This window comes from Vulpes vulpes, chromosome 6 (genome assembly GCF_048418805.1).
Source record: "Vulpes vulpes isolate BD-2025 chromosome 6, VulVul3, whole genome shotgun sequence".
NCBI lineage: Eukaryota > Metazoa > Chordata > Mammalia > Carnivora > Canidae > Vulpes > Vulpes vulpes.
Window position 1 is genome coordinate 8,311,632 of NC_132785.1, and position 25,761 is coordinate 8,337,392.

Sequence of the window (25,761 nt, forward strand, 5' to 3'; positions counted from 1 at the left end):
TATCCACGAATGTCAAGTGCCTTAAATTACGGCTTCCTGTGCCTTCCCAAGTTGCTTGTTGTCTTTTATCTCTCTCACATGAGTAACCAGCATGGGTTGGGACAGCTCCCCCACAGAAATTTCCATGAAGTCGAGCATCTAGTCCATTGCTAATGCTTCCTCACCATAGTAAGCTATAAAATGTTCAAGGGCTCCTCCAGGTCAGTTGTTCTGCAGGGCATTATGAACTCATGCACAACACTATTTTTTTTTTCTCGTGACAAAAGCATAACATAAACTTTTCTCTTTCAAGTGAAGAAGCCTCTATTTTCTATCTGGCTACCTTCTTGCATGCATATCCCTTGTAAATTATTTTTCAAATTCTGAGGTTCATTAATTTAATTGAATCTGTTCCTAATTTTTAATTAAATCTGCATTTCTCCCGCTAACCTTTGGAAAGATAAAAGCCAAAATAGCATATTGGAGAGAATGGGGTCACAGAGTAAGACAGACATGAAAGAAAAGCACAACATCACAAAGGCAGGTCTTCTTATAAATTTATTTTTGTACCAAAAAAATTAACATTCAAAGGCAATGTTTTTACTGTACAGTATAAAATATCATCTACTATATTAAAAATGGGATTTTTTTTGCTGATAAGCCACTGATAACTTTTCCGTAAAAAACCCACAAAATTTACAATTTGCAGCACTTGTAGAAAAAACACCTGTTCAATAATTATATAAATACTCTTGACAGATTCCAGTAGCCCATTATGTATACTTTTTGGCAATGTCAGCTTTCTAAAGTCAATTAGCTTCTAAATTTGAAAGGCACCTGGTGGCCAACATCCTGCTTATTATTCAAGGCAGCCATTTTACTTTTTTTGCACAGACTTGACAAGTCTGAAAAATCTATTAAGTTAAAAGAGTAAAGAAGTATAATACAGTTGATATTAGCAAACAACATTTTTTTCCCTTAGCTGCAAGTTTACCCCAGGGGATTTACAAAGTGCACCAGTTAAATATGTCTGTACATTTAAAACATTAAATATGTCAACAGCAAGACATTTTTAAATATTTTGAATCAAATACTATGGCACAAATATAATTTACAATACTTTGCACAGAAAACATTACATCTGAAATATAACTTTAGATATTATATAAAAATACATATATTTTCTCTCCTCATTAGAAAAAGTATTTATTTGCAGGTTCCGGCATGATGTAACAATTCAAAGGAACTTACCCCTTCTGATGATCATCCATTGGCATTAGGTGACACCCTCTCCACTTAAGCTGCAAAGTGGCACATAACCACAGGCTAGATCCAGAGAATTAGCCCTTCCCATAGTCAAATACAGTTTCATATAAAGGCAACCATAATTGCTCTAATCTGGTATAATTTTAGGAATTCATTACAAAATTTAAAAGCCATTATGTAAGAAAGCCTTTAGACTGTAACACAGTTTACTCCAACCTCTCCCATGGGCTGTAAATACACATGCTCGCTACAGAGTCAAAAGCATGGAAAGAGTCTTCTTGTATCATTGTGGGTCATACCCCTTAGTAGTCTCACATCTATATACATCTTTCTTGCCTTGTTTAAAAAATTTTCCATACATCCTAGGAAATACAGAATAATACTCCATAAAATGGGACTCAATCTATATCTAGAACTTTAAAAGCCCCAAAGTATGTTGCATCTTGATCTGGGTCCAGTAGTGATGGGTTGGATACCTCGATGCTTATTTCCTCACCAGATCGTAGCTTAAAAAATCCTCCAACGTTTATGGAATAAAAATGGAATTCAGAATTCCCTGACCAGTATTTGGTGCTACCTCCTTTCATCAGTGTATGAGAACTCGGGATTTTGATGCTGGTTTTAGTGACATATACCATCAGCTGAAGATACTCTGTGGCGAGGTCTCCTGAAGTTTCATGATGTCTAAAGCAAATGTTGGCGTACAGGAAATAAAAGCCATCTTGGTTAACTATTAGTTTCCCATTGCTGAAAGTCATGTTGGAGATCTTGGCCCAACCTCGGTCATGGTACCAGGAGGACAGACTCACTTTGTGGGAACCTGAGGAGTGAAAAAGTACATGTTTTAAAATGCACCCCTTCAACAAGGACATCTTCATGATTCCATAAGGTTGGAGAAAAACATAGCATAACCGTTATTGTTCCAAAGGGAGAGTACTTTTTCAGAAGTTATTTTCTAAAAGGGCAGAAATACATGAAGATGTCCCTAGAGCTCTCTACTAGGAGCCTGAGAGAGGACAAAGATAAAAACTCAGTTTTCCTTCCCTCAAGGAGCCTATGGTACACGACCGATAGGTATGGTATGTTCTCAGTTAAGAAGCAAGACATGAACCCTGAGAGCAAAGGTGTAGATAATTGCTATGGGAATTCAAAGGAAGAGAGCTTAGTTCTTTCCAGAAGAATCAAGAATGACTTTGTTGAATTGTTACTGAGCCTGAGAACTTAAAATAGGTACAGGATTCAGACAACAGAATCAGGAAGATCATTTAAGGTTGAAGACAGAGAATAAGCCAAAGGCAGTTGATACAGAAAAGCAACAGACAAGTATAGGAAGAGAACTTCCAGACTTTGCTTGATTCCAATGGTTCCAATTCCTGTCCAAGGACAGTATATTTCCTGAGCTCCATAGGAGGGCACTAAAGCGAGCCTGAGAAGCCAGTACAGGCACTGCTGCCTCCAGGACCCACTTTTGCACACTTCTTTCTTTTTCATTGGAGGTTCTACCCCAGATTATCCCAGATTGAAGCATCCAGAGCACAAATATCACCCCAAATGTAAATATCATTCCAAATGTAAGTATCAACCCATGGTCCCAAGTGATTCAGGATGAGACCGCAAGACTATTCATCACAGCCCCACAAACACGAGAAAATTAAATCCTCCAGGCTGATAATAAACAGTCACCTAACCCATTGACAGAGCAAACAAAATTCAAGATGTTTCCCATCTAAAATTATTCCATGTTTCTATGTTCTTACCCTACTCTTATATTTAGTTCTTCTCTCAATTAATGTCTTGTCTTATAGTTTATCTCCTATGATGACTCTTAACAGAGAGAAAGAGAATGACTAAGGTAAAGTCTACTCTCAGTGGAATGGATGAGGGCTCATAGATATAGCCTGGAGAGGCAAGAAAAGAATATGATACATAGAGGGGAGAAAAGACAGAAACCTTGACCACATATCACCCCCACTGTTAGCTAGTCAATTGGAAGGAGTGTCCATATTCCCTACTAAACATATCTCTATTTTTATTCATTAAACTCATCCATTCACAGATTCATTTGGTTGATTCAATAAATATCTGTGTGAGGTTTTCTATTTGGATTCACTCTGCCCGTAATTAAGAATTTTATCAAGCAGTATAGCTTCAAAGCACTTAGCAGTAATAGGGGAGAAAATAAGAAATAAACTTATAAAATGGAAAATACAATATTTCATTGCTGTATGTCACACAGCACTTAGCTGAACTTCAGCCAAGCAACTGCCAAGTGAATGCTGCAGAAATTAATGGCAATCAGGAGCACTCAGCCCAATGAGGGGACGCTGGAGCCAGAGGACATGGAAGGCTTCAATCAAATACAGATGGGCTGAGAAAAGGAAGAGAGTATTGTCAGTGAGGGGAACTGCTGGAACAAAGAATGGACCGCACACAGCATGTAGAGGAGAAAAGGAGGGAAGCTATCATTGTAAAAAAAAAAAAAAAAAAAAAGGGAGGTCTCAAGAATAGAGAAAAGTGGGAGACACAAAGAGAAATAATACTGTGATCAAGTTGAGGGACCTCACATGGCAAGCCCGGGTTTCCATGACTAACAAAGTATGCTGATGACCTTTTACCCCAACCCCTCATTCCTTCTGGGGTGTCTCCACTAGGTGCTAGGGAAGAGGCTGTCTCCAAATATTTAGCCTGAGCCACTACCTTAAGAAAGCCATGTAGTCTAGCCTCATAAAACACTTCCCAATGCATTTTATTCAAGAAGCTTTGCAAATCCATACGCTATCAGTCAATAGAAGGCAAATTCTGATTTTTTCCTTATATGTAAATAAATATAAAACAGAAGCCAATAATGAACATGCAAAATTAAAGCCATCTCCCTCTGAAGAATCCTAGTACTGGCCAAAACTGGGAGATAAATGGACTCAAAGAGTTGTTGGCTTAGCCAGAGGAGCAAATGCTATTTTCTTAAACAGAAGTATACACTACTTCATTTCACTCAGTCACAAACTCAATAGCTGTCAGAAAATAACTAGGAGTTTTGCCTTGCTTTTTGGCAATGGTTCGATGCTAGGTGCCTGAAGAGAGAGCTTTATAACTAAAACACGCTTGGTATTGCCAAACAGACTTTGGCACACAGTGTAATGTAATATTTATCATATGCCATTTAAAATGAACTGAAAAGATAAATGCAGAGTGCATTCACAGCACAAACAGCTGATATATCAGTATTAATCTGATTGCATTTGCTAATATGCAAAATAGTTTTCACTCAGAAAATTAGTGTAGCTTCAATGTAAGGCACACATACACATGTGCAGAGAGAAAATTTGTTTATAAAGCAGATATCTGGGACAGGATAGATAGTTCAGGAAAATGTGCTACACACCAAAGCATTGGTTTCTCAGTTTCTATGTCTGCAGTCAGGAAATATCTGTGACCCATGCTATGATAGTGGCTGCAGAATTTACTAAAACTTGGTTTGTTTGTTTGTTTGTTTGGTTTTTGTTGTTGTTGTTTGTTTGTTTGTTTGTTTTTAACTCCAAGAAAAACCAGCCTTAAATCATTTTTAGAACAAAATGGAACATGTATAATTATTTAATAAAACTCAAATAATAGTAACAAGTTGCATTCACAGGGTGCTTACTATATGCCAGCTTCCATATGAGCATGCTCTGGCATTGCCTTGTTAAATCTCCATGGCCACCTCATGAGATAGATATGATCTTCATCCCCATAAAAAAAATTGACAAATCATTCCAATAATTTGCAAGAGATCACACAGCCAATACTTAGTACAGTGGCGCTTCATACCCAGGCAGTCAGACCACGAGTCCCTGCTATTAAAACCACATGAATCTACTTCTTATGGGAAAATAAGAACATAAGAACTCTGAATTTATTTTCTTCTGACAAAGCCAACAGGCCACAGGGTACTAATAGGGTGCTAATATGATGGCCCATAGTGTAAAAACCATGGACATGGGAATCAGCTAGAGTGATTCTAGAGTGGAACTCAGCTTCTAATCCTACTACCACTGTGACCTTGAGCAGATAAGCTATGTGGACCTCAGTTTCCTTGTCTGCGAATCTGAATGATAATCACTTACAGGGTTGTGGTAAGGAGTAGAGGTAATGAATATAATGAAATGCCTGATACATAGTTTATGTTGAACAAATGCAATGACAATAATGTCAAGTGACACTCTACTATAATGTTCTTTTAACCTTTCTTAAAAAAGATTTTATTTATTTATTTATTTATTTATTTATTTATTTATTTATTCATGAGTGACACAGAGAGAGAAAGAGGCAGAGACACAGGTAGAGGAAGAAGCAAGCTCCATGCAAGGAGCCCGATGTGGGGCTTGAAACCCAGGAATCTGGGATCATGGCCTGAGCCGAAGGCACAGGCTCAACTGCTGAGCCACCCAGGCGTCCCTTCTTTTAACCTTTCTGATGTTCATCTATCCCAAGGTAGGGTGACCAGTGGGGATTACAGGGTGGAATAGCTGGGGCATTGGTTAGATGTAGGCACAGAGCTCTGGGTTTCCTCATTACTAAAAGATAATCAGCTCTCCAGTGCATTGAGCTAAGTTCTTATCCAGAGAAAGTAATAAGCCCTTGGAGAAGGACTTGGTCTCCTTTTCTAGAGGGCGACTGCCAAGTCTTAAACATAACTCTGTTAAGCCTCTGCCTGGAACTCTGGGGAAGTTAAATCCATGCACTTCATAGGTTGGCAGTGGGAATGTACCAACTTTAGTTTGGGTAAATACAGATGAACATAACAAGAGACTGTCCTCCCCACTTATGCAACCTCGACTGGCAGTCATTAAAAATAAGCACCCATTCTGATGATCTGAAAATGAAGAGTGATGACGCCCATTCTGACAGAGCTGAGAATAACTGTTTCCATGCTCACTTGGGCAGCACATATACTAAAATTGGAACAGTATGGAGAAGATTAGCATGGCCACTGTGCAAGGATGACATGCAAATTCGTGAAGCGTTCTCTCTCTTTTGGCCTTGTACAAAGAGAGGAGGAAAAGACCAAGGAAGGAAAGATCAAGATTGTAAGTTTTGGTGGTGAAAACATGACAATAAATTTTCATATACCAAAAAAAAGAACAACTATTTCCATGATACAGATTATCAACTGAACACCAAATGATCTTTCTTCTGCTCTAGAAGTTAAGGGCTCTCAAAATGTTAGCACCTGGCTAATAATAGTATTGAGTATTCAGATGGACTGGTAAAGGACTCTTGAAATCTTTTTTCAGGCTGGATGTAAATGGAACTCACCTGATGGGATGTCAGTGGCATTGATAGTGAGATGAGCAAAAGGTTGAGTATGAGTCTTGCCCCTCCTGGCCATTTCCAACCATGAACCTTCCATCATAGCTGGAGATGAGAAAAACCCTGTTAGCCCAAAGAGTATGGACCCTGTATGATTTCACATATTCATACAGGTCCAGGCTTACCTTTTTCTGCTCTGATGTGTTGTGATCTAACAATATGTTGTAATTCCTGAAATAAAAAGACAAAAATCTTATTTATATATTTACTCTTCCAGTCAAGCCATAAGAGTTTAGGACTGTTGGACATATGATAAATTAATCTTCTTTCCTTCAAAATAGGCCAGACATACATAGGTAGTGAAATTCATTGGTGTTCTAGGTAGCTATCTAAGAGAAGTTCAACCAGGGGCACCTGGTGGCTCGGTTGGTTGAGTGTCCAACTCTTGGTTTTTGGCTCAGGTCATGGTCTCAGGGTGATGAGAAGCCCTTCGTCAGGTTCCATGCTCAATGGGAAGTCTGCTTGAGAGTCCTTCCCTTTGCCCCTCCTCCCATTCTTGTGCTTTCTGTCTCTCTACGATAAATAAATAAATCTTTTTTTTTTTAAAGAGAGAAGTTCATCCCAAAGAATTATGTTGATATGCTTAAAAAAGTAGACCACACACATACCATCTAACAAAATACTTTGGACAATAAGAGGAAATAAGAGACAATGTAAATTATAAAACCTGGAATAATTAAACATAATTAAGAATTTGTAGCAGATATACAAATGAAGTTAACTAGGAAAATAATAATTACCACAAAATATATGACCCTCTCGAATCTTTAGGGAGGCTCTTTTTATGTTTATTTCATTAGTGAATTCCTGTTACTGCACTGAAGTTCAACCCATAGGAAAGCAAGTAATGCCTAGCTCTCAATGGTCAATTTTTTAATTAAAAAAAAAATCAGTGTATTTAAAGTACTATATGGAAGTCTAAGAACTTTTAGAGTATCAATAATTAAGTTAAAATACTGTCACAAATAGAGGTTTAGAAACTCAAACCAGAATGGGGAGCCTGGTTGGCTCAGTCAGTTAAGCATCTGCCTTCGGCTCAGGTCATGATTCCAGGATCCTGAGATTGAGTCCGGCATTGGGCTCCCTGCTCAGTGGGGAGGCTGCTTCTCCCTCTCCCTGTGCTCCTCTCTTCTACCCCCTGCTCCCACTCTCTCTCTCTCTCAAATAAATATATAAAATCTTAAAAAAAAAAAGAAATTCAAAGCTGAAAAACAAAGAACACAAGTACGTAATGAGCACAGGTAATTGCATATCTCAATTTGAGAGCTGAGAATAAAGGATCCAGTAGATAAATAACTGCAGGCCCATCTGAATCAAGACCTTAGCTATCATTAAATACTAAGATGGAGTGGGTGAAACATCAAGTTTAACTTCAGTTCAAATCCTTTATCAACTATCTACCTGTACTAAAGATACTAATAGTACCTCTATCATAAGGTGGGGCTTAAGGTTAAATGAGGTAATACACGTAGGCACTTAGCAGAGTGTCTGGCAATTCAAATACCTAGATACTAGAAACACTCTTGGAGAGATTCCTAATTTCTCTATTACTGGGATTGACTGTCCATGCTACCCATTTCCCCCACTCCCCTGGCCCTATCCTGTGTTGTTTAAAAGGTTAAGCCATACAACCTAAGTTCTTTGAGTGTCTAGAGAGAAGGGATTTGAGATAGATGATAGATAGATAGATAGATAGATAGATAGATAGATAGATGATAGATAAATAGATGATAGATGATGCTAGATGACAGATGATAGAATAAGATGATAAGAGACGATAGAGAGATGATAGATGATGGTAGATGATTGATAGATGATGATAGATGATGATGATGATGATGATGATGATGATGATGAGAGATAGAGAGGCTAACACAACTTCCACTATTAACATTTGGAATTCTAGAGATAACATTGATTTTTCTCTCTGCCTTCAGGGCTCCCAGGAGAGAAAAGAATCTATTCTACTTTTAAAGACCCTTGTAGGAGATAGTACAACTGTTTTCTGTTACCTAAAGAAGTCACAGGGTGACTGACTTTCACAAAGAAGCCTTGGACTCCTCCGGGGCTACCTCTGCTTTGGCCTTGGCCCAGGGCACCGCACCGCAGGATCTGGGAGCACTGCGTGTGGGAAATTCTGGGCAAACTGTAGCAGCCCCCTCTGCATCGTGCAGTGCACTGCTCCTTAGCAGGTCTTATTCTTCCCTCCCAGCCAAGATTTTTCTCCCCTGCTGACCTCCAATCCCCTAGGTCTCTGGATTCCCGATAGTACTCAGATTTCTGGAATTTCCTGGGTTAGCCTCTCCTGTATTTACAATAGAGATTTATATACACACATTGTATCACCATACATTGTGTGTATCTTATACACGTGCATATTTTCATAGCTTTATACACACACACACACACGGCACCTTTATTCATTATATATATGCATTTATAATAGAGATATACTTATGCATTGTATATATATTTCTACACTTACAATATAATATGTCTTTATACATAGTGCATATCTTTATACACTAATATATGCAATGTTTCTTCACCTGACTACTACCTCTTAAAAGATTGGAATAGAATCCTTGATGACACAGTAATTCAGAAATTTAAAGCTACCCTTCATTTTCCCTCTCCTAATCTGACTCATGCTCAGAAGGGAGAGGGGAGAGGGGGACAGGAAGCAAAGCTAAGCGTGGCATATGTCAACCAATGTCTGCTTTGTGCTTTTCTATGAAGAAAAACACACCTTTTACTGAGAAAAACAAGAGAAGAGTTTATGTGCTAGCTCGGTAGTTCTCAGACTTGACTTGAGCATGCATCACCATCTCCCAGAGGGTGCGCTGAAACAGAGTTTCTGACCCAGTAGATCTTGGGTAGGGCCTGAGAATTTGCATTTTCATCAGGTGAGCTAGAGCTGCTGGCCTCGGGCCCCAATTTGAGAACAGCAATCCCTTTGACATCCCAAAAGATTCCAGAGATGGGCAGATCTAAAATTTTTTTGAAGGTTGAGACCCAGGCAAACAAAGCAAGCAGACTCAAGTCACTGATTAAATGGGCAGGGAAGGTTTGTTCTTTCCTACCTGGGAATAAACTTCTCCTGCCACTTAATCAGTGACTTCTAGGTCAGAGCTATCACAGAACTTTTCATTACAAGAAAATTCAATAATCAGCACCCCGAAGCACTTTCAATGACTTCTAAAATAAAAAAATAAATAAAAAATAAAAAAAGGAAAGAAAGAAAGCCCATCTAAATATCAAAAAACAAAACAAAACAAAAAAACCCTAATGTGTCCTCACCCAGGATGGATTAAAACTCTAGCTAGAGACCCATCATATAAGGCTGCTTTCATGGTATAACCTGTTCTTAGGCACCCCCAAAATTGCAATTCCTCTCAGAAACCCTATGGGGAAGTTTCCATGTGAAAAGGGTGTACAGGATGTGTCTATAACCTGAGACTACAAAAAAAAAATGTATTCTCATGAACTGTTCTTGTATCCCTACCTCACCCCCAACTTTTGACTCCAAGCTCAGTGTTATTTATGTGTATTGATGTCAACCACAAACAGAACATTCTTCTAGGACTACATCCAGGGTACGCAGGCCCCAGCTCCAGCCAGTCTAATGTAATTAGTCTGATATCGACTTGGTATTTTTTTTTAAAGAATCTCTCCAGGTGATTCTAATATGAGGCAGACATTGACAAACATTATTACTAATTGAGCGCTCCCACGAATGGTTGTTTGGTCATGTCTCTATTTGGCCATAGATTTATTCTATTCTCACAACCTCCATCTATTTCATATATTCATACTGAAAATTAAAGTATGTGTAGCTAACGAAGAATTTTCCCTTGTATTGTCATATTGATTCTTGTTAGAATCAGCGGCTGGGTAGCTATCACTAACCTCATTTTTGAGACTGGGAAATGGAGCCTGAGAAAATAAGGACTCTCCTAGTAAAGCAGGGACTTGAACCTCTGCCTCTGAGTCCTCTTTCAGAGCTGTATACCCTTCTCCCTTTGCAAGAGGTAGTCCTCAAGTACATGCCTGAAAGCTCACAGAAGAGTCTCAACGGTCCATCATCGAGTTCAGAACATGCTACCCCAAAATACAAGGCCTTGGCATATTTAATATTTTAAGCTGAAGGAATCTGAGACATGGCAGGTGCAGGAAGGACCCTCTGACCTGGTCCGTCTCCTCTGAAGCAGGCCATAGGACCCTCTGTGAGAGGTGCTCTCCTCCTACCTGATAGAAAGGAGGGAGCATCTTTATCTCTAAGATGTAAGGACGCCGGGAATAACAGGAAGGAACAGGCCTTGTTAAGATTTCCCCAGTTTCCTGCCCTGATCTCAGATCCTTTTGTCCTATCACATTTTCCCACAAACCTAGTATAAAAGCCAGTTAGGTAACAGTTTCTTCTGGTCTTCATTTCATAGGAACTTATATTCGATAAATGTGTAAGCTCTTCTTTTATTAATCTTTATTTTTTTCAGTCTAATTTATAAAGCTCCAACTGGAGAACCTAAGTCTGAAAGGAGGCTTATCTTCACTGGGGTCTAGCTGCCGAGTACCTGCAGGTTGCCTGGAAAATCGGACAAAAAGGAGCCTTGACATCAGGATAAATGATCTCAGGACTCCCAGGGTCTTCAGAAAACAACTGGCTCAGAATTGGCTGAGCCATGTTCAGGGCTTGGCTGGTGAACCGCCCAAACTATGGCCTGCAGACCTTGGGTGTGAGGGTGGTCTGCACCCACCTCCAAACGTGACTGTCGAGTCCACCCCACACAGCAGGAGCTACTCTGTTATGCCGTTTTTCTCAAAGATCGGGTACTTTGCTATGTATATACCAAGCACAGATGTGTCTTGAATGCCCCCCTCCCTAATATTTTTAATTTTCAAGATGATAGGAAACCCTTCAAAAGGAGTACTGAAACTTCACCCCAACTGACAATTCCATTTATTTTCTAAGCTGTGCATTTACATTTATTTTCATCCACTCTAGTCCTCTACATCTGTCACGCTAATTAGAGTGTCTTAAAATTTACAGTTCTTTATTCCCAAATCTTATCCTTCAGACATTGCTTCTGGTTTCCTTGAATTCAAAACGATCTGATCATCTAATCTGGGGAAAACACTACAAAGAATATCCCAACTCCTTTCCTCTGAACAAATTATTCAGATTAAAGAGATCTTTCTTAGAATATTATGTGTGTTTATCTTATTGTAAATCCAGCTGTAAGTTAAAGAAAAAAAATTTAACTCTCTGGATAACCATCCAGTGCATATGTGGTCTACACTATCATAAAGGATAGGTGCCTCGCACCAAAGGTGATAGGCCTTTGACATGCCTCGTAGCAAACAGCCTTTGGCACGAGCCAGGGACAGTTTTTAAGGTGAGGAAGGCTGGCACAGTCTTCCCTGCAATTTCCCCTCACCTCTCCACCAAGAGCCACAGAAGACACCCCAATGTCTGCTCCACAGGAGGACCAGTAGTGATCTGCTTCCTCAGAATACAGCAGGCTTAGCGTCTGTTACGTGCAAAGGACAAGAAGAATTGCCCCCTGGATTCCATAAACTACCCATGACAACTGGGATCATTACCTGTAAGTGACTAAGAAAACTCAGATGAATGAATGAATTTATTTTATGGCCACACTGTAACACGTGGGCTTTTCAGCAAAATTATGCATTTTTATGCATAATTATGGGCCTCAATTATGATAGCTTCCTTTAACCCTTCCAAACAAAAAGGAAAAGCGAAGGACTGGGAGGCAGCCAAAGAAATTGCTGCCAAATCCAGGATGCAAGAAACCCTCGGACGTACTGCCACCTAGCGGACGCTGTCCCCATTGACAAGCCTGCGATGCCCCAGCCAGGCATTACTGGTTTGAAACTGCTGTCACCCCCTCTCCAAAGTCTAAAAACAATAGGGATGAGGACATTTCACAACATTTTTTCATCTTCTCATTGTGGTAGTTTCCTATTTGGACTGCACTAACCTTTCATCTTTGCTGTCAGAGTACATCTAAAAAGACAAGAAAACAACCAATTCTTTTTTTTTTTTTTTTTTTAATAATTTTGACTTGTATTTCATGCATAGAAAAATGTGATTTCACAATTTCTCCTCCAGGAAAGAAAGCACACAAAAGATCGATGTGATTGTGTAACTGTGGTCTCCAGGATTGCTTCTTTTTGGCTTCTCCCAACTGCAACATCCCAAGAAGCACAATACCCAGAGTGTGGTAGGGTCAGTTTGAAGAGAGCAAACTGGGGTCTTCAGTATGTTGGCACGGGCTCTTTCAAATATCGTCTAAAATATTTCCTAAAATATTCCACCAAATATTTGAAACATTTTGGTCTTTCACCAAAAGTAGGGAGGTGAGAGACATCTCAGAACTGGCTCAATCTTGATAAATCAAAGCCGCTTGGGAGAGATTGTACTCCATAAGAATAAATACAAACACCTATAAGTATTTTCAGTTCCTTTGGGTAGTTGTGAAAATTTTGCTCCAGGTAATTTAAACATTTAAGCAGGCAAATGGTAAGCCTGCTTTTGCAAATTCAGTTGGACAACTGCCCCAAACAGGACTTTGACAGCATTCCAATTCAAGAGTGAAGGTTTATTAAAATGGTCTTATTTGCTTGATCGCAGTGCTTTGTTATCTTACGAAATGATATAAGTCGATTTAAGCTCCTAACGGAGGACATGCCTAGCTATAGAAATTTCCTGAAGAGGTCAAGTTGCTGGAGGTTGGGGTTATCAGACTGAAAATCCCACCTGTGCATTGTGACGCGAATTGTGTGATCCACGTAGTGCCTGTCAGTCAGAGCATAGAAGAAGCAATTTGTACAGCCAGATGCTTCGGAAACCACTGGCACCAGCTCATAGCTGGGGTCTCAGGTGGCTGCCTCCCTCTGCAGTACCAGTAGCAGCTGCAGGGACATCTGGCTGGTTGAACAAGGATTTAACACCCCGTTTGCCAGATATAATACCGGGTTCATACACTTGTTAACATATGTAATGCATTCATTTTAACATCTTAATGATACCCTTCATGTAATTCTTCTCCAACCAAGTTACAAGAATAGTGTATTCATCAGCCGAGTTAGCACATGAATGCCACACATGGGTTGTTTCTGAAAATGAATAGCCAGTTTCCTATTCCTGCAGAGAAGTCCTGCAGACTTCCACCACGTAAACAGCTCAGAGATCCATCCCCTTCCTCTCCACCAAGTACAACTGCCTTCCTTCAAGAGTTCATCATTTCTCATTGGGATTAAGGTAATAGCCTCCTACCTCCTCTCCCAGTCTCCTGCTGTCCTCAAACAGATCCATGGCTGCTGGAGCATCCTAAAGCACACAGAGGAGCACGCTCCTTCTCTCAAAATCCTCCAGGAGCTGCCCACAGACTTCAGGAGCAAGCCCACATTTCTTGACCTGGGCTCATAAGGCCCTGCAAGAGGTCCTGGTTACTGCTTCAGGCTCTTTTGCTCTTCCTCCCCTGAGCTCTCAAACCCCACCGCCGAGGTCACTGTGGGACCCCACAGGTGCCAGCCACACAGAGCTACTTAGAGTCAGCCCTCACTGCCAGTATCCCGCCCTCTGATTCATACCAACTTTGTCTCCAAGCGCTCTCAGAAGTCTTACCGTCTTATCAGCACCTCGTCTTTTTTTGTAAAGGTTTTACTTTCCTGGTATTCTTGGTTTACAAGGCACAGAAAGAATGTCCACCCACAGGAAGAAGGCCCAGGTGTTGTGGAGCAATTAAATAGACAGAAATAATATAGGTGTCTCAGCGTGTTGCTTTCCTCCCTCCCCTAAAGCTCATACTAACCTCTTAATCCACAGGATAGGGGGGGAAACTTTATATGCACTTGGATGAAGATGGGGACCCCATAGTTCCTTATGAACTGTTAGGTAATAGTTCAAAATATCCTCAGGGAAATAAATTTAAGAGTGGGGTCCATTGAGCACTCTATCACCTACCTACAGGTTATGAAGGATAGAGCAGGGCCTGTGCTTCCCAGCCCAGGTGTCCTAAAGCAGAGTCCTCTAGGGCACCAGGCCAGGAGAGGAGCATGGCAAGGGTGAAGGGAAGCTTCTGATCATCCCCACCTGGGGCAAGGGAGAAGGACAGGGTCCAATGGTCCAGCTAGCAGCAGGGGAGGCAGGCCAGTGGCTAGAGCATCCCACCTCTCAAACATCTAATTTGTTTGCCCCCTAACTCAATCAGCCACCAGCATCCCATGACTACTTCTGGAAATTTCTCAGTTGAAGAACTTCACCAAGCTGTACATTGGTCTCTTCCTCTTCCCACCCAAGCACACTCGTGTGTGCGGGGGCGGGGGGGGGTGTCTTTCTCCCAAAAGTCTCCCAAGTCTGCTGATTGGAAAAGACACGTCTTCGCAAACAGAAAATGTAGCCTCCCCACCCAAGGGCTGAAGAAGAGCGTGCCCTTGTTTTCCTAAAACAGAGTGATGCTTTCCTGGCAGTGTGCTGGCTACGCTGGGAATAGAAAATTAGTTTTTATTGTTTAACCTTCATGGTTTAAATGAGGAACCTTCTGCCACAGTTAAGGGTCCCCTAGAGTTTTCATAAAGTAGCCTTATGACAGCAATATTTGTCTTCATAAAGAGACCAATCTCAAAACGTCTTGCACTAGAGTACCCATTTACAAAGTTTAATCTAAGAGCCTTACAGAGTAGCTGCAGCCTGGCCTCTTGGGCTAGCTGTGCTGTCCACACGGTCCCTGCTTTCTGCTGCCACTTGAAACAATAATGCCACCTTACACTGGCAGAGCTTTGACATTCACAGAGCCTCATGCCTCCAAAGAAGGCTTATACCCTCACAGACCCTCCTCAAAGTATCGGACGGCTAGGAATACCACTCCAAGAGGATCAGAGGCACCAGGCCAGCCTCTGTGGACAAATGAGGCCAGGGAGGAAGGGGCAGGGTGGCCAGCCAGGGTCCTCCAGCTTCAAGGTCCTTTTAACATGTTCATGCTCCAAAGACAGAAACTGCCCCCTCCAAGAAGCAGGGCAAGAATCACCCTTGGGAGTGACTTCCAGCCCTTTGTGAATCTTTCTGAGCACGCATAATGTGGCCAGCTCTGGCAACATCAAACAAGTGGCCATCCCATGACACCAAGAGCAGGGATGAGCAGAGCTCACTCACTCACTCATGAAACGGGTTCTTCAAACTTTCGCTTGAGCACCTACTATGTGCCTGTCGCTGAGGAGAGAAACTAAACATCATGCAGTCTCTGTCCTGCAAAGCTCACATTTGAAGGAGACAGACCCACCCCAGGCTCCTGCAATGGATGCACTGTATGACAGGGGTGAATAAAGAAGCTCTGGGCATGCATGAGAGAAGCTTCTAACCCAGAAGGGGGCAGGCAGGCATCAGTGGGGGCCTCCTTTGAGAAGTAATGCCTGAGTTGAATTTTGAAAGACAGTTGAGACCCGACTATGCAGGAAAGGCCTAGAATAACCTAAAGGACCACACACAAATGCCCGTCTTTCATTCACCCATCCATCCATTCCACAAAGTTTCCTGATGGCTTCTGGGGGGTCAGGACTCCCAGGGAGTGCTGAGGGTGCTGTGTTTCCAGGAGGGATATCATCATTGCCCTCACTCTGCTTAGGATCGCAGCAAGGAAGCAGAGGGGGGAAGAGCACAGCCAGGTCAGGGAACTTCTAACATTTTACTGTGCTAGGGTCACTGAGCACAAGCTGGGAGGGGTGATGGGACGGTGTACAAGGTAATGAACCTGGAGAGGCCGGGGTTAGAATGAGGGTTTCCAGAGCACAAAAGGGTCTGTGTTGTGCGTTCAGCAGTTCAGACTTTACTGTGGGTTACAGGGGTCCACCGAACAATTATTTAAGCAGGAAAGTAAGAGACGTGTTCAGATCTACATTTTAGAAGTCACTCAGCTGTGGAGCGGAGGAACCAGAAGCAGTGAGACCACACATGGGGTGGCCACCTGCAGTGACCTGGGCAAGAAACGATGATGGTGACACCTTCATTAAGGTGACAACAGTAGGAACTAGGTAGAGAGAAGTAGTTGAAGGCTTTGAATTCATAGGATGGGGGCAGGGTGAAGAGTTAGTGATGGAGAGTGTGAAACCATCTTCTGGCTTCTGGGTGGGGTGAGGGAGATGATGGTCTTTAACCGTGAAAGGGTTCCCTCAGATAAGACGCAGGTATAGACACTCGGAGGAAGAGGTTCTGAGTTCACCAAAACTTTCTGATGAGTGTAAGCACCCCAATATATACACATCATTATCGTATTTACCTCCACCATCACTGCTAATACTACCTAGTGTTCTTGAGAGGCAAAGACTGGAGGTCAGGGCAGCACCCTCGTGATGAGGAAGCTATGAGAGAACAGAACTCTCTCAGACCCTGAATTTCAAAAGGTTCAAACAAACATCTGTCTAATCATCTTAGCTGCACCACTGCTCTCTTCAACTTTCAAAACCCACATTTCCATACCACAGGCTTGCTCCTACTTCTCACATATAGTCACTTAAATTCACCAAAGGGCTCTCACATCTTCTTAGAACGTTTAGAAAGCCTCCTTGGTCCCAGGTGCTATCGCTGTTCCCACCCTGAAGCCTTTCTTTAAAGACAGCCCATCTCAGAGAAGATTTCTGAAATCGCAATGTCTACTCCTGAGCTACCAAATCTTTGTGACCAATCTGGGAGCCTTTGATTTCTTAAGCAAGGCCCCAAAGTGATTCTTAAGGCCAAGCAGGGTTCGGAAACACTGTTCTAGGGAGCATGATTCTTTCTATTTCCCCTAGGAAGAGCCACTTTGTGTGGAAGCAATCCAATCTATCCTTTGCCACCTTCCCTTCCAGCCAAGGACCCTGGATTTCATTCACTTCTAAAATCGTAAGTCAAGATCTCAAGCCACATAATTAGACGCTCTCTTCTAGGCATGTCTTTTCCTTACCTCTGTTTCTTTAAGAAAATCAATCCAAAAATATATTTTCATCCATCCTGGGATACTTCTAGCACACTGATCAGACCATCTTTGATGATGCCACTCACTGTTATTTCCCTCTTACAAACCCTCCTACCTTTTGCTCTAGGTGTCCCTGAGATCGAGCACATCATAGCCAATGGCCGATTGTTAGGCAAAAGGCAGTGGATGGCCTTGGTTTTGTAGGAAAATTCTGTGGGTCCTACTTCAGCTTTCCCATAAAGACCGCTTTCATAAATGCTACATATGATTGGGGTTGATTGAATTGCAGTTCCCAAAACTGTTATGGCGCAGATGAAATCCCATTGGAAAACCACTACATGACTAACATCTTGATTTGGGAACGCTAGTGCCCCCAAACCCTAAGTTTCCTTGTGGGTTTACAAGAAACTTTCTTGGAACACATGCTCATATACAAAGGCAAAGTGATAATGAATGGGGGTTATTTTTTCCCCTTTTGTTATGTGCATATTTAACTAAAAAGCTAGTGAGAAATAATGGCTATGTAATAACCCTAATGATTACAATTTCATAAGCAGTTAATATCTACTCAAATTTTAGTTGATTTCTTATGTACTTTAGTTTTTTTTTTTTTTTTTTTTTTATGATAGTCACACAGAGAGAGAGAGAGAGGCAGAGACATAGGCAGAGGGAGAAGCAGGCCCCATGCACCGGGAACCTGACGTGGGATTCGATCCCGGGTCTCCAGGATCGTGCCCTGGGCCAAAGGCAGGCGCCAAACCGCTGCGCCACCCAGGGATCCCTGTACTTTAGTTTTTAAAATGGGAGTAGTCTTCTTGTAATAACTGACATCAGAATTCTAAAGGATCAGCTGTCTATATGGAGAACACAACCACTTAATCTGATAAATTTTTTGGTTTTAAATTAATGTTCTTGAATCCAAAAAACCTACTAAAAACTGTGCAGGTGACAATCAAAGTTCATTCAAAGATCACAGATGTGGAGATGTATATGCCTAAACAAACCTCTGAAAGCTCTTTAGTAAGATGCATTCTGTTAAATCCACTTTTAAATTTCTTTCTCTCCTGGAATCCAAATAATCTTAAAATCCTTTAACTTTTAGAAACTAAAATCTTAGCCATTCAAATTTTTCATAGACATGTATTCATGGAGTAAACTCTGCTCATATGGTGAGCCTACTTTCCTGCCTAAATAGGGTTTAGTGAGTATTAGAGACTGGTCACTGTCCCTAGAATGCAGCCCGTCCTCTTCCTGGTGAGTTATGGGCAATTCCCTTCCTCAAGCCTTGGTGCAAATGGCTCCTCAGCTAGAAATAATATAGTGCAGCCTCCCTTGCAGCCAGGTGTGGTCTTACGTGTAAGTTCCAGCCAACAGGATACTACTAGAAGCAATGGTATCAACGTGAGAGACTCCTAACTCTGGGAAATGAACAAGGGGTAGTGGAAGGGGAGGTGGGCGGGGGGATGGGGTGACTGGGTGACGGGCACTGAGGGGGACACTTGACAGGATGAGCCCTGGGTGTTATACTATATATTGGCAAATCGAACTCCAATAAAAAATAAAAATAAAAATAGAAAAAAGAATAGATGCAATGGTATCTCCGCTCCCAGCTACCACTCTTGGCCTTTTCTCTCCCTTCCCTCTGTCTGGAAATGGTAACAAATGGAAAAGCCAACTTGAATCAAAAGAAGGTCTGGAAGGTTCCAGTTGAGGATGGAGGAGTCTCCCTGCTAACCCTGGACTGCTCAACCCTAGATTATTGCATGAGAGGAAAAAAATAAAATAAAAAAATAAAAAAAAACCTCTGTCTTACTTAGTTCATGAATGATGGTTCTCTTTGTTACAGCAGCATAGACTGGCAAATAATAGTGAATATTTCCTTACGGATCAAAATATTGAAAATCTTTGGGTATAGCATTCTTAATGTAAGGAGATAGTTTTTATTTATGCTCTGAATCCTGTAGGAGAGGAGACCAAATATGTACTGATCTCAAAGAATGAAATAAGAATTCCAGGTACGAATTAATTGTTCAATAATGATGGCTCTGGTTTTACTCCTTATTTTCCAGTAAGCCTTTGGAGGCTCAGAGGCTTCCTGACTCCAGGAAATGGTTAGTCACGAATATGCCAGCAGAAGATAGTGATTGGTAGTCATTATCATCTTTGGCTTTTCATATCTGCAGTGAAATTGCAGAGACTCAAGGAAAACATGCCTAAAGGGAGAAGTCTGGATGGAGATAACTTTCAACAAAGATTATCTGTACTTCGGTATCTGTACCGAGGCCTTACTCCCTCCGGCTATAATATTAATAATGATCAAATATAACGTTGGTTAAGACATCAGATAAATGAGAACCAGGCTACTAACACTCTGGTTTTAGGAGTCGGTCGAGGACCCATGTTTAGTTAAAAATATTAGTTCACAGAGTTCCATAAGTCATCAATCATTTATTTGTTCTTTTCTTTCATTCTTAAGACTTCATTATGTGTGACACATTCAAGTGTGAGCAAAACCTCATCCTGACGGGAGTTTCCAGATTCATTCTGAGACTGCTAAACACTTCTGATCGGACAACTCTTTCAGGGGAGAAAGTTTTATTGCTCCCAAACATACATATATATTAACTTAAGTATTAAATAAAACATTCCCTTATGTTAAGAACATTATAGAATAGTCACAAAAAGCATTTTAAAAGCCAATATTAAAAAAATCCATGTACATGTAAATCTCCATGCTGCCTTCCCACATCCTGGGGTGGGGGGTGTCTTCTTGAATTCATTGAACATCCCCATTAATCTCTCTCTTCCATATCACTCTTTTAAATATTTTTCACAGTAGGTTTCAGTGAAGTTTTTCACAAACGGATACTCAATGTGGAATCAACAACTGAGCATACTAAAATCATGCCGAGTCACAGCCTTGAGTGCTCAGAACGTATATTTAGTGCATAAATACATGGTTTTCTACTGAGACTGGCCGAGAGATCTAAGGGCCAAGTTCCCCTGCCCAGGCCTGAGCTCACCACTCCACTCCTCGGGCTAGCAGAGGCCAGAGAGGCTGCCAAAGCTGGAAACAAGAATTTCTTTATAAATTGGACACCATATTTGTACTAGTGTTTTCTTTATTGTCATAGACTGTTATGATAGACTTTGTAAATTGTGGTTGGTAGGGCTGGATCACTAAGAGGCTTTCAGAGTTCTGTGCTAAAGGGGAAAAAAAGCCAAGAAAGCCCAGCCACAAACAAAAAAGGGGGAAAAACAGCATTACTTGTCTGACCAAAGACGGGCTGGGTAAACACCACTTTTTGCACACATATAATGTAATATTGTGCTTATGTCTAGCATTTGTTACCACTGGATGGGTTTGATCTTTCAATAATGATTGAAACCTCACATGTAATTTTCTTTTACGGGTTCACTCAATATCTATATTAGAATTAAGACTAAGATAAAAACCTACTTACAAATGCCTGATACACCCATTCTATTTTCAGCACTGGCAAGAGAAATGAGAAATCTGATTATTTTGGCAAGACGTAGAGAATGTCATATTAACCAATAATTCTCATCAAAGGATAACACAGCTGGCAAATCACTATTTGGCGACAGTAAGAGAAGAATAAGTCCTTGGGTACAGGAGAAGTTATGGCAAGGTGCCTAGCATGGTACGTGCGCTTAATAAACATGGCTTGATTCTAATGATAAGGTATGGATAACGCTCGTCTCCTTCTTAAAGATCTTCTTGTCTGGTTCTTGTCTGGGGGAAGAAATGGCATCTTCTACGTCTGAACACACATTGGTATGTATTATGACAGCTCCTTACTCTTTACAAAGGATTGCCTGTGTGTGATGTTATTAACCATGAATAATGGGTTAAATCTTGTGGCCCCGTAACAAAAAATGTGCTATTAACAAAATAAAGTTCTCCTCATTCCGTGAGTCATCCTAATCTGTAAATATAATTAAAACTGTGTGCCTTAATAAGAAGAGTTGATGGTTTCTTGTCTGCCCACAAATCATCCTCCTTCGGCTTGCCAGGTACCGAATCTCTTACTTATTTGGAACGAGGCACCAAGTCTGCAACATGCCCCTAAAAGAATGAAAATTCTGCCATTGTTGCTGATTTTAAGTACACACTGGTTTGTCATACTATCTAGACAGCCACTGAGAAAACTCAGAGGAAATGGAACAATGAACAGGCAGGTAGGGGCAGAAAAGTCCACTGAGGCAACAGAAGGTGTGGGACTGGCAGGGAGCAGTGACTGGCCACCAATACTCTCTTCAGCTGGGATTCGTTTCCACTTAGGACATGAGGTAAGGCTATCACTTCTTAAAAATAGTAAACAAATCCTCCCAGTACCATTTTTGAATAATTCAAACTATGCCCGCTTATTTAAAATAATGTTATATTATACTAAAGACATACACACACACACTCACACACATCCAATAAGGTCTGCTCTAAGGTGTCTGGTCTCCCACGGATCAGGACTTTGCATAGTTAAGTCTTTACCTTGCAAATGCCTTTGTACAGAGTTTTGTAGTTTTTTCTCCATAAGCTTTGTCCGTGCTTTGTTAAGTTTATTTTTAGGACTGTTTAAAACATATGAATGGAATCTTTCATTTGCGTTTTCTAATTCTTGTTTGAAATTCTAATTTCAAAGAATTTCTAATTCTTGTTTGACAGCTAGTGATTATTACTTATTAATTTTTACCAACTGGTTTATTTTGCTTACACCCTTCTAACTCTTTTGAATTTTCCCAATTATACACTCATAACACATGCAAATTTGCCCTCTCCATATCTGTGTATGTATATATACGTATGTTTTCATATTTTATCCTCTCGTATAATTACATTAGCTAGTATATTCTGAACAATGTTAAATAATGTGGGCACACCAGGCATCTTCGTTGTATCCCTGGCTTTAAGAGAATGTTTCTATTTTTCATCATTAGCTAACTTTCAGATTGAGGTATTTTAGAAAAACATCAAGAATCCATCTGGTTCTGTTTTCTAACGGATTTTTTTTTCTAGGATCTAATGGATTTTAAACAACAGAAATAAATACGAATTTTTTGTCCATCACTTCTTAGTATCTATGAGATGCTAATGTTTTTCTCTCTTGACCTATTAAGATGAACCACTTTTGCATTCTCCTAAATAAATGCTAATGGTATCTGTTCTTCTTAGTATTTTTTATTTTCAAAATTATCTTGGTTGATCATATTCTTCCAGAAAAAAAGCCCGAAGAGTAATTTTTAAGAACAGGCTACACCTGTGAAATTAAAAGCTTATCTCTTCATTGTAAGGAGGCACAATATGGGTCAATTCACACAGAAAGTTAGGAGACAATCATTTACCTAACCAGAATTACCTTAATTACGGGTTCCGTTTCCAACTAATAGATTATCTCTAGTACATGTAAATCATTGTTTATAGACAGATTACTCAACATTAGGGAGAGGCAATAAAAAAGCAGACCAACAAAAATGAAACATAAAACCAAACAATAAAAAAGAATACACTAGCATAATTGCTATTTTCATTGCTCAAAAATTATGATATAAGATAAAAAGATCAAATTTAAGCCTACATACTTTAAAATATGTATCCACTGCATAAAGCTAAGGACCTGTACACCAAGTAATAACAAAATGTAATATTTATAACCAGTATGCTCTTACACATATTAGAGCAATATGTACTTCATTGATTCTATGATGCATTTTTCTTACATTTTAGTAACTCTGAAATTAAGATGCAAAGAGATTCTATGATGATCACATTTAATATTCGTGTCAACATTTCTTTCTTTGTGATGCATGAAATAATGATGTAAGTTGAAAACTGGTGGTATCGTAGATTTGACAAAATACAGCAAAAATCAACTTTATGGGTTATACAAAACAGCTTCATCTCCCTACCTCCACCGCTCCGACACATACTGTCTTTTTTAAAAAATACTATTACTATATGTAGATTTTTTTAAAAAAATAGACTAAATTAAAAATTCAATTTAGATTTAAGGAGTTTGGCAACTTTAGGATTTACTCTAAGATGATCAGAGATAGCCCAAGGAGTTGCAAATTAGAGGTTGGGACAAATGGGTACATGCAAGAGCCCACACAGATGTGCAAGCTAGTATGCAATGTGTGCAAGCAGTCATGCACCAGAGCCGCTGGATTTGACCCAGTTTTCGGTGGAATCAGTAAGTAAAATAATCCCACAACTGCAGAATTCTCAAGTGATTTTATTCAGGAAAGTAGAACACGCAGTTATTAAATGCAGGGTTTCTCACTTAGAGCTGTTGGTGTAAGAGAAGTCACTGGTCTCCCCTGACCCCATCTCCTTCCTTTTCACCCAGATCTGGAAAATGAGAAAAATTGACACAGAGCTTCCACCTTGCCCACCACATCACTTTCATGCTCTGCTTGCTTACCTCCTCACCACAGATGTCAACAATGAATCAGTTACAATTATTTAAAAAAAAAGATTTTATTTATTTATGAGAAAGAATGAGCACATGAACGGAGGGAGGAACAGAGGGAGAGGGAGAAGCAGGCTCCCAGCTGAGCAGGGAGCCAGACATGGGACGGGGCTCGATCCCAGGACCCTGGGATCATGACCTGAGCTGAAGGCAGATGCTTAACGGACTGAGCTGTCCAAGTGCCCCAGTCACAGTTATTCTCAACCAAGTCCTGGATCAACAGTTGTGGAATAGGAGATCCCACCATTACAAAACCAAATGTAAAGGAAATAGAAATAGCAGTGAGTCCTAGAAACTGAGGGAATGGTTTTTAGGGCAGGGGATTCATACTAGCAAACTGACCCACTGACTACCACAAACTATCTTTGTCCTCCTTCAAGGTATGAATTTAAGTGTCTCTTCTTAAACAAAAAAAGAAAAGAAAAGAAAGCGAAGAATATGTGCATGAACGTCTCTGGTCATCCGAATAAGCCCACTACTAACTTCAAAAGAATTTTGCCAATCTCTTAAAAAAAATTCTCTAGCTCTTTTTACAAATTATTAAAATGAAAAAGAACAAAGTCAACAGCACTTAGCCAGTATTAATTTTCAGTATTAGCAGGGTCAATGCGGGCCCTTGACTTAATATCCTCATGTGGGCTCACCTTTTGTACAGCGGCTCGGAAGGCCTGCTTAATGCTCTTACACGAATCAGGTATTAATTTTGTGTCTTGATTCTCCAGAGTTGTGTCTTGCAAATCTGCGTTTTCATGGAGTTTGAAAATTCTATTAATGCAGTGAGTGTCATCTTCTGATATTCTATTAGGATCCATCTGAGGGGGGAAAAAAAAGGGCGTAGAGTCATTATCATTGATCATTCTGCTATTTAATAAAGTGTGACTGACATAAGGGAAAAAAATTCATTCTTTCACGAGTCTTTATATCTCCAACAATTAGTAGTTAGCACAATTACCCTCAAGTTGGTGAAACATTGACTTCTAATTCATTTTTATGAGTAGCTATGATTCACAACACAAGCATACACGTGTGAATCGTGGGGGAAATTATCAAAGTCGCCTGCCAAGGTGTAAGTCCTCATAGAGGGGAGGAACGCCAAGGAAAAATCTCTTGTGATCGGTGCAGGGAGAGAAAACTTTTTGTCTTTCAGTCATACCCAGCGTGCTAGATGGGATGATGGAGCTCACTTGGATATTCAAAGCATGAAACCTACAAAAACCAGGTGAAATTAACACCATCTTTAACTACCATGTTTGGCTTTTTTCCTTAATCAACGTATATTTTAACCAGCCAAAGAAAGGAGAGAGAAATCCATTTCCTAGGGCCCCCCACCAAAAAAACCCTAAAGCCAGAAGCATAATTTTCCTTTTTGTTGAAATCCTTATCAGTGTTTCTTAACCTGGAGTGGTACGTCTGCCAGGGGGTGATAGTGTCACATGGGGTGAAGAGGGCTGCATGTGGTGAGCAGGCTGTATGGATACATGAAGGGGAGATGCTAAAATTCCTATAATGGAAGGGATTGTCTCACCCAAAATATCCCCACTGAGTTGTCAACTGATTGTCTGCATAAACATTTCTTTAAGTATTACTCTTTTCTTGAAATCATCTGTCCCTTCCTCCTGGGGCTGTGACAAGCCCTTGTAGGAGTCTCGACTGCCAAGTAAAGGGTAACGATAATTAGCTATCAATTGTTTTAATAACAATTG

At 40.5% G+C, this 25,761-nt stretch overlaps 1 protein-coding gene and 1 non-coding gene across 2 annotated transcripts in view; one reads left to right on the forward strand and one right to left on the reverse strand.

Moving 5' to 3' along the window:
* Positions 1–535: 535 nt before the first annotated feature.
* The window catches only part of TNFSF11 (TNF superfamily member 11), a 31,011-nt gene continuing 5,785 nt past the window's right edge, over positions 536–25,761 (reverse strand). Inside the window, exons 2-5 of the mRNA XM_026009649.2 lie at positions 24,703–24,870; positions 6,720–6,765; positions 6,541–6,639; positions 536–2,065 (exon numbers count right to left, since the gene is read on the reverse strand). Coding sequence (XP_025865434.2) covers positions 1,644–2,065; positions 6,541–6,639; positions 6,720–6,765; positions 24,703–24,870 — 735 coding nt within the window. The 3' untranslated portion in view covers positions 536–1,643. The remainder of the gene's footprint in view (positions 2,066–6,540; positions 6,640–6,719; positions 6,766–24,702; positions 24,871–25,761) is intronic.
* Positions 6,153–6,259, forward strand: LOC112928115 (U6 spliceosomal RNA). Its single transcript, XR_003236691.1, has one exon. It is a non-coding gene; the product is annotated as a U6 spliceosomal RNA (small nuclear RNA).